General features: G+C 37.7%; 1 protein-coding gene across 1 annotated transcript; it reads left to right on the top strand.

The window, feature by feature from the left end:
* The first annotated feature begins 5,698 nt into the window (after positions 1–5,698).
* Positions 5,699–9,288, top strand: LOC107085956 (beta-1,4-galactosyltransferase 1-like). The gene is made up of 2 exons (XM_015376653.1): positions 5,699–6,076; positions 8,354–9,288. Exons 1-2 carry the CDS (start codon positions 5,705–5,707, stop codon positions 9,020–9,022), a joined length of 1,041 nt encoding a protein of 346 aa, XP_015232139.1. The 5' UTR covers positions 5,699–5,704; the 3' UTR covers positions 9,023–9,288.
* Positions 9,289–9,622: the final 334 nt, after the last annotated feature.

Below are 9,622 nucleotides of genomic sequence, written 5' to 3'. Positions count from 1 at the left end.
CCTGCTGTGTTCACTCCTCTTCTTGTAAACATGCAGAGATTTCTAACCTTTTTGGTGCTAAAACCAGTAAATGGTCTGATTTTTGGTTGTTGTGTCCAGTCCGTGCATCTTTTAGCATCTGCCTCAGTGACACTTTAATGTCTGATTTTCTCTCTGCGTGTCTTACTGTCCTGCAGGTATCAGGCTCAGTGCCACAGACTGCAGGGACAGAACAAAGACGTTGCTGCGAACAACAAAGTTCTGCAGGACGACATGCCTAATACTCTGGAGTGCCTACAGCAGCAGGAAATAGAGAAAGACATGAGCGAGCAGGTTGAGAAACAGCTGCAGGTGGACAGAAAGAACACAAAGAAAGACCTGGAGCTGCTGATCAGTCAGGATAGGAAGGAGATGCAGGAGATGGAGAAGCAACTGATCTCAGTGGAGACAATGCTGGGTAAGATGCTGACTGAACAGCTGCTTCCTCTGAACGTCTGAGGAAACTGAAGTTGGTCTAGATGTGGATAGGATCTCTGATGTTGTCTGATGCTGAAGGTTTCTTGGATTTGATCAGTCTGGGCTTCTGTCTGCTACTGGTTTCCTGTTAGGGATGTTAGTTTTGGCCTCCATGTCTGTGAATATTAGAGCATCTCCATCAGAGAACCAAGGTCTCTGAAATGCAAACAAAAATTTCAAGTCAGTCAGCAAAGATCACCTAGATTTTCTAGGTCCAAACTGAACATTTACAGCAGTTTTCTAAACCTTTCAGCTTCTGCCCCACGGCATGGTTCCAGAGTTCCATCCTGACCTAAAGGCTTTATTTCTATCCATTTTTAACCACGATTTTAAAATCAAGCAGTAGAAAATGTCCTGTTTGCAGGAGAAGGTAGCAGAAACAAACCAAGTGAACTGAATCAAATCACAAATTCCTCAAACAAACTTTGAACTGATAGTAAAGGACAGCATGTTAGTGATCTTCCTGTTAAAAGGGAGTTTTTCCTCTCCACTGTCGCTACGAGCATGCTTAGTGTGAGGGATTGCATTCAAGTCAATGAGTCGATGCAATTAACTGGTTTTCCTTAGATAGAAAACTTTTAGTCAATTTGACTGGATGACCTGGTTGGACTGTAAAGGGCCTTGAGATGACATGTGTTGTGAATAGGCGCTATATAAATAAACTGAACTGAATTTAATTGATTTGTGTCTCCGTTTTCTGTCCCTGACTATCAGCTTCCAGGATAGAGGATCAGAAGCAGCAGCTGGTCAACATGGAGCAGCAGATCCTGAAGAATGAGTCACTGAAGGAGATGTTTATTCAGCTACAGGATCAGGTCAAGGAGGAGAAAAGGTGAGTGACATTACACATAGAAGTCCATCTTATTGTGTCGGTTTGACAGCTGAGGCTCTGACAGGATCAAGGAGGAGAAGATCAAACCGCAGTTTAAGGAGGAGAGGAAGAAGCAGAGCCAGCTCAAAGAAATCTGCCAGCTTGAAGAGAAAACAGAGTTGGAGCTGCGCAAGGTGAAGAGTTTGAGTCAGACAGCAATCAAGCTGAGGATCATCGCCTTCAAACAGATCCGACAAATCCACAGCCTGAAGGAGGTACCATCCTGAGTGGAGGTCTGTCCGTGTCTTTCTTTTTTCTGTAATTCAAGCAGAAATTTTCTTCTTAGACATCAGTGAAGCTGACAAAGCAAAAGGACCTTATGATGCGTCAAATCAACAAGCTGCAGAGATGGAAGCAGAACCACGAAGACATAAAGGAGGCCTACAGGTAGAACATCAGCAACAGATGCAGCTTTATGCTCCCCTTTGGGTCCACCGGTCAGCGAGCAACAGCAGCCCAGAGAAAGCATCTGAACCAGAACCCTTTTAATGTTCCACATTATCTGTCCACAGACAGCTCCGGGCCCAGAAAGTGTCCAGTGTCGATCAGCTGGAGGAGAAACTGGAGCAGGAAAGGAGCAGGACGAGAGAGCTGGAAAAAGACCTGAAGAGAGCTGCCTTAGTTCTCAGAGACGTCGCTATGGTAATGACATGGCCCATCAGTTGGTTCAGATCCCATCAGATCCACCATTCCAGGTTCTAGTTCTTATTCTGGTGGAAATGATAGAAGAAAGATGCTTGGACTGATGTCCAAACACTTTAGTCCCGTTTTTGTTGCCATAACCCTTTACACAGACATGTCCTGAAACCAACAAAGCAGAACATATCAAAGTCCAGAACCTTCTGGCCTGAAAACATACAGAACCTTGATGGTTATGGGTCTGATCTCCTTACACTGCAGGACCCCAAGAACCCAGAAGCTCGGCTGAAGTTACAAGAAGTTCTGCAAATCCTGGGTGCTAGTGAGCTGCAGGAAACTGGAACCAGTCTGGACCAGTCGTCTGGGGCCAACAGTGGAGAACTGAAAACACAGACCCAACAGGAGGAAGATTCCAGGTACTGAAATAAGTCTGCTCATAAGCTGCATGTGACAAACAGTGAGATCAGCTGGTTCCTCACAGCTTCTCCTTAAACCGGATCATAAGAACCATGACCCAACCAGGTTCTGTCTGTCCCAGCAGCACAGGCAGCCAGGACATCTCCAAGGATCTTTTGTTCCTGATGGAGATACTCAGACTTAAATGCATGGATGAATCTGCAGTGTTTCAGCCAACTGCTGCTGCATCACAGGAGAAGTCTGAACTCTGAAATTTGTTTCATTAAAAAAATAAAAAGAATTTAAATTAGATCTTGTTTTCTATTTCTAAACATATGATCAAACTATTCCAGTCCTATTCCACTTCCTTAGATAGTTGTGACTCATTTTACATGACTGCACTATTTAAAAAGAGAACCAGGGTCCATGTCACTGAGCTTTAATCTGTATGACATGAATGAGATTTAGGTTTTTCTTCAGAACTATGGAACTAAATTTTGTCCATAAAGTTTGTTCAAAATCTTTTCTTTTTTTTTTGAAACGTTGAAAAAAAAATTGGAAATGAAATTATGTTTTTTGTCGAACAGCTGGCCCCTCCACCTGTGGGCGGGACTTAGATGACATGGGATGATTGACAGCCGAGGTGTCCGGACAAAATATTTCCTACTATTGCAATCAGGAACTGGAAGTTAAAATATCTTTGACTCATTTACTGAAACATAATTTTTCCTATCCCTAGAACAATTAAACAGGGAACAGTTCATAGTCTCCCTCTTAAAGTGATAATGAGGAACTACAACTTTTTGTGATTAGTAAGAATCAGGAATAATCTTTTGCCATCATTACACCAAAATCCTAACATAAGATAACATTTCTAAAGAATTTGTTTCTTAAATCTTTCTTTAACAAACATATGTTTGTTAAATATATCAAATATATCTATAACCTTTTCTTTCAACGTTAGCTGAAAATTTCACAAACAGACTGTTTTTACTTTGCAAAAGTAAAATGCAAGTCTTATGTTTGTGACGACTAAAGAGTAGTACTTAAAAGTAATAATCGACTTTTAAAAGTGGTTTGATTAGCCACATTTTAGTTTGTAACTTATGTGAGGTATAATGTCAACTCCAATCTTATAATTGATAACATAAAATAAAATAAGAAAAGAAACACAGTAAAAAAAATAAGTTTTTACATTGGTTGATGTAGAAAATATTTTTTAAAAACTCAGTTATATGCACTTTTCAATGTTTCTTACGTTAATGAATAAAACCCCATTTTGTAATATAAATACTTCAGTTTTCTTCTTGTAAATAAAAGAAATCTATCAAGAACAGTTTCCTGTTGCCCTCTGGTAATAATGTGCAACAATATATGTTTGCAAAGAATATTAAAAGTTTAGTTAATAAAGACGATTCCCAAAAATACTGGTGCACCACAATCAAACAAAATATGTGATATGAATATTTTACAGATATAGAAAAATAGCAAACATAGTTCTGTAGTATAAAAGCTTTAATTAGTTGATTATAAGCTAATAATACAAAGAAAAGATTATAGTGGTATTTTGTGGTTTCAGTGAGAAATACAGCTGGTGACTTAACTCCAGAGTTCAGGTGGTCAATCAGTAGCTCTGTCCCTTGTACCTATACAAGATGTGTGACTCTAAACTGACTCTTTCTCTGTGAGATTAACAGATTTTATTTATTAGTGCCATCAGCTGTTCTCCGGAGTAAACAACGTCAGCTGATGGAAGAGGCATTAAAACAACACGAAGACCCTCTTAAACAACATCTTTAGAGAGGGCAGGACTTCAAATAGTGACCGTGAACAAATAAGTATGAACAAAAAGAGAATTGAAGTATCAAAAAAAGCTAACTCAAAGTCTGTAACAGGCAGCTTGCAGCTTTCCCGCCCCTATTGCTGCACCGCCAATTACAAGGCCGTATATGATTCGCTGGCCCTGTCAGGTCCCCCGTGATTGGCCAAGAGTCCATTCTTATTATGTTAGCATCAAGTGCTTATGTTTGAATCGAAAAAATAAAGAATTGATCAATTGTAACACAAAAAAAGAAAGGAAAACAAGTACAAAACAGTTAAGCCTTCCATCCAGCTCAGATACCGCAGGTGAAAATAAAAATGATGATGTAGGCCTGCCTGCTGTAGGCCCCACAGCTGTAACGGGTAAGCGTAAAAGAGAGAAGACCCAAAAATATACACACAATTATCTGAAGTTTGGGTTTACCTTCAAACAGACAGATGACCTTGAATTTCCAATGTGTCATTTTTTTCTGCTGTGCTATCAAACGAGTCTATGAAGCCATCAAAGCTGCAATGTCACTTGCAGACAAGCCACAGCCACTTAAAAGAAAGACCGGTTGAACACTTCCAAACTTGTCTCAAACAGACATTGATAAAAAAAAAAATCTGCCAAAGTTGTTGAGCTAGCTTTGAAATGCTCTTATCAAGTTGATCTTCAAATTGTCCAAAAGAAACAGCCATACACACTTGGAGAGCATTTAATATTGCCTTCATAACAGACATATAAAACAATGTATGGGACTTTTTAGGGGTTCTAGAATCTGTCCTTAAGTGGGGGGTACTGTCATGGTTTTGGTTTTGTTCTAGTTTTATCTCTGAGTTTTCGATTCTTGTGTTCTAGGTATGTTTGATTGTATTTGAGTTCTTACATATTTCCTCTTCGCCCTCTTGTGTCAGTCTCCTTTTCTCTAGCTCCCTTCTTGCCCCTGTTCACACCTGCTCCCAATCTGCTAATTAGCCTGGTCTTTGTTTCTCTCCCCAATATAATCTCCTCCTGTTCTGTTACTCTTTGCTGGTTTGTCATCATTACTTTGTCCCCTTGTTATTGTGAGTATTCTTGGTTTTCAGCATTTTGGATTTTTTTGGATTTTTACTTCTGTTAAACTTTTGTTATTAAACCTTTGAGTAACCTATCAAGTTTTGTGTCTGTATTTGGGTCCTGTCAAACCTTCAGCACCACTGTGACAAAGGCAGTATTCAGTTTAAGAGGTTTCCCTGTTCCAACCCTGCCAATTTTCCTTATCTGTTGATTAACAGGCTTTTGTTGAACTGTAATCATGATAATCGGCTTTGCTAAAGCAGAGAAACCTGTAAAACCTGCAGTACAGTAACCTCTGAGGACCGTCTTTGGACATGCCTGGTATATCAGATAAGCAAGTTTTTTGTGGAAAAAAAAAAGGTGGGATCTTATGTGAGTGAAAGAGAAAATAAGAGGCAAAGCTGAAAAGGGACCGCAGTGAACACAGTGCTGAACATTAAGATATGCAGGAAAAAATTTTCTACATTTTGGCACTTTCTGCTTTTTTTTCAATAATATGTTACACTATATTTTTATTCCACGGCAACGGCAGTTTTATGAGACTTCCTTTCGTACCACAAGGTGCGTTGGAAAGAAACCGGACCACTTCTAGAAAGATTATGGAGCATGTTTGGACAACTCACACCTCAGACGTCAGCCATAAAACAACAAGTAGACATTTGGATGTGTGCCCTGACACCCCTCCAACTCTTGTGGGTCCGCTTCTTGTTGAGTTTGAAACTAAACGCACTCTGGAGAGTGTCAGGAATCATGTTGGGTTTTCACTTCACCAGGGAGGACGATATAAACCCCCAAATTGCATTGCAAAGCAGAAAGTAAGTCAGCAGATTGACAAGTATATTATAAGACAAATGAATGGATGCTAAAGTGAACTAGAAATACTGAGTTTAATTTCAGACTCAGCTTCAACTTCAGACTCAGAAGGATTGTTTCTGTACACAGAGAAAGGTTACTTTAAAGACAAACTAAAAGAGATTTAATTTAGTCTCTTCCAAAATGTAGCATTTACAGATGCCCATCAACTGTTAATAACTAACCAATCTACTTTAAGAACAAAAAAACGGTGATAGGAGCTTTAGTGGTTTTTATAAAGAATATTTGAGCTGAATCTTTACAGCAGAATGACATAAAACGGATCAGAAATATGTTTTTAGAGCCGTTTTTCTTTTAATTAGCTTGGAAATTATATATTTGATCACTATTTTAAAAGCAAGAAATACCAATTAATGTTTGGTTGTTTAAGATGGCAACAGGTTCCCTACACCACAGATATTTCAATAAAAAAAAAAACAGGTTGTGTTCGATTAAAGAGTCATGTAATAATGCGGGTCTAAATGGCTTTTACTGACCAAAAAGAGCTGTTTGGATATGACAGGTTGCAGACTCCTACACTCATACAAATTTCAAATTAGCATATGCGTCCCAGCTGCATCTGTTCGGGATCTGGTATTTGAGCCAGACCAGGAACTGCCACAGGTGCAGAGGGAGTGGTATGAGCAGCCGATTGAGGACACGCTGACATCAGAGCTCTCCATTCTCTGTGAGACGTAGATCTATCCGGTTCCTCCAGCTGCTTCAGGGTAGTCACGGGTTGGCATGCATCCTTTATCTTCTCATTAAGCCCATTAATAAAAATGTCCATCAGGGTATCCTCATTCCAGGTACTCCTAGTATACACAGGCTGATTGAATAGAGACTAGTACAGGTGGATCAGATAAGCAGGTAATGAGAATTTGCCAGAGCTAAGCAGGTGTGTGTGAACTGAGTAATCAAACCTGACATCAGTACAGTGGGCTGCCATTGTGCCCGGGGGAAAAAATAAATAAAAATTGATATTCCTTCATTGCACTATTATTAATTTGATACTTTTTGAAATATCATATTAAGGTAAAATCATTTTTATCTTATTTTTCTTAGGTGCAGTTTTAAAACTCCCTATGTATGAATTCAATTCGATGTAAAATCCAAATGGCTTATATTTAGGCTTGGGAAAATAATTTTGCTGGGTGTTATTGATTTAAGCCTAAATTTTAGCAAGATTTATTTAAAAATAAAACAAGTGAAGCTAATAAGAGTCATACTGTACCAGTTCCAGTCTAAATGCACCCAACAGGGTTTATATATGGTATAGTTGTTGGTTTATACATATGCCTCTTGTATTAAGATTACCATAAGATGTTTGTATAATTTAGTTGTTAGAAGTGTGAAATAAACACGATCCATGTAAGAGAAAGGTTGCATTGTGAGACCGCCTGGAAATTAGCTCTTAAACTCAGTAAAATGTCCATATCTCGATTAGGTTATACAAGAAAATAAATAAATACAGGTTTATTGATGTGCTTTACAACTACTGTATAACAATGGACAACATCTGACGTAGAAGTTATTTTAGATTTTTAATTTGATGTTTTATAGTTTGTCTGGTAATATGTCAAATCAAATATAATTGTAGAAAATGTCTGCTGTATATATTTTTTATTTATATATATATATATATATATATATATATATATATATATATATATATATATATATATATATATAGTATGCAAAATGAATCTAAAGTTAGCTTCAAATTAGGAAGACAATGATTTACTTAATAATGTCATTTCATACAATTATAAAAGACTTTACGATACAGTGATTTTTGATCAACTGGATTTAAAACGCTGGGTAACAAAAAGGGAAAAAAAAGTTTTCTTATTTATTACAAAAAGAGGTTTAGTTGCTAACATGGAAATGCAGCAAAGAACTTCTTGAAACATTTAAATAGCTTATAATTAACAAAAATTTCTAACACTGTCCTATTTAACACCGTTGCCTTATTGCAAAGAAAGGTCTTGTACTGTAGCTTCTAGAGCTCTCTAGCATGTCGATTTTCCATAAATCAAGTCACTTTGAAATGCTATGATGATTAAAAGTTATCCTCACTGAAAAGAAAAGGCTTCGACAAAAGAGCAAAGCAGTATTAATAAATAACTAATATAGCAACATAACACTATTTAGAGGAGTCTTTGTCCTCCACTGTTATAACTACATCTACAATGCATCAATTTATCAGATTAAAATTTTTAACTGCATCCCTCTTCTAGGTGGCGATCATAATCCCATTCCGAAATCGTTACGAACACCTTAACCACTGGCTTTATTATGTCCATCCGATCCTGATGCACCAACAGTTGGACTACGGCGTTTACATCATCAACCAGGAGGGAGACGGAGTGTTTAACCGGGCTAAACTGATGAATATAGGATTTGTTGAAGCACTACGTGAATACGATTATGAGTGTTTTGCCTTTGCTGATGTAGACCTGGTACCCATAGACGATAGAAACCTCTACAGATGTTCTGAACATCCAAGACATTTGTCAGTGGCTATAGACAAATTTAACTATGTATTATCTTCAGTAACAGCCTTCGGTGGGGTCTCCTTACTGTCAGAGGAGCAGTTCTTGAAGGTCAACGGCTTCTCAAACACTTTCTGGGGCTGGGGTGGTGAGGATGACGATCTCTACAATAGAATCATCTTTCGAGGAATGTCTATATCACGGCCAGACGCCAAAATTGCTAAATACAAGATGATCAAACATAAAAGAGACTTACACAATGAGGTAAATCCAAAGAATGCTATCAAAGCAAAAGAAACAGCAATCAATATTGATACTGATGGACTTAATTCTCTAAATTATACTGTCAAAGAGATTTTGAAGGACAAAATGTACACTTTTATCACTGTGGATGTCCAGGCTCCACCAGTTTAAATGTCAATACTAGACCACTGTCTTAATTGGAGTTCAGACATTTTAACTTAGAATGGTGGCAGTCATAGATTTGTGTTTATCTTTTTAAGAGCAGCTAGAAAATGTAATAATACCAATTTGTTGGATTTATTTTAAAAGTAAAATAGCTTCAGTATATACTATGAATGAAACTGTAAGATAACTGTTACAGAAAAGGGAGGAAGGATTGTTCGCCTTACTCTTTCCAATAGTCAATAAGAGCTTATTTTACATGTTCAACATTTTGTTGCCAGTTTCTAAGACAAATTGTTCAATAAATGTGTTCAACAAACCTGATAGGTCTGACCTTCCATCTTCACCTTGTCTTTTTTAATAAAGAATTGTATAAGCAAATCATAAAGTAAAAATAAAGTGTGTCTTTTTACATGTCAGATTGGTAAGATATATTACACTATTTACCTTAGAGTGGAATAAAGCAGTTTTACAAAGAAATTATATTTTATGGTGTTGGGTTCAAAAATGTAGGTTCATAAAAAAGAAACTGAGTCCACACAGAAGGGGGATTTTTTAACGGCTTCTGCAGAAGGAGAGAGCTATGTTCAGCTACATCTACTGTCTGAC

This window comes from Cyprinodon variegatus, unplaced genomic scaffold, assembly GCF_000732505.1.
Source record: "Cyprinodon variegatus isolate N-32 unplaced genomic scaffold, C_variegatus-1.0 Scaffold138, whole genome shotgun sequence".
Classification (NCBI taxonomy): domain Eukaryota; kingdom Metazoa; phylum Chordata; class Actinopteri; order Cyprinodontiformes; family Cyprinodontidae; genus Cyprinodon; species Cyprinodon variegatus.
This window is presented reverse-complemented; position numbering and strand designations above follow the sequence as displayed.

Bases quoted from the DNA above. Each gene is read 5' to 3' on its own strand.
- LOC107085956 (XM_015376653.1), top strand. From the start codon at position 5,705: ATGCAGGAAAAAATTTTCTACATTTTGGCACTTTCTGCTTTTTTTTCA. The intron at 6,077-8,353 runs GTAAGTCAGCAG...TCCCTCTTCTAG, and splicing joins ATTGCATTGCAAAGCAGAAA to GTGGCGATCATAATCCCATT.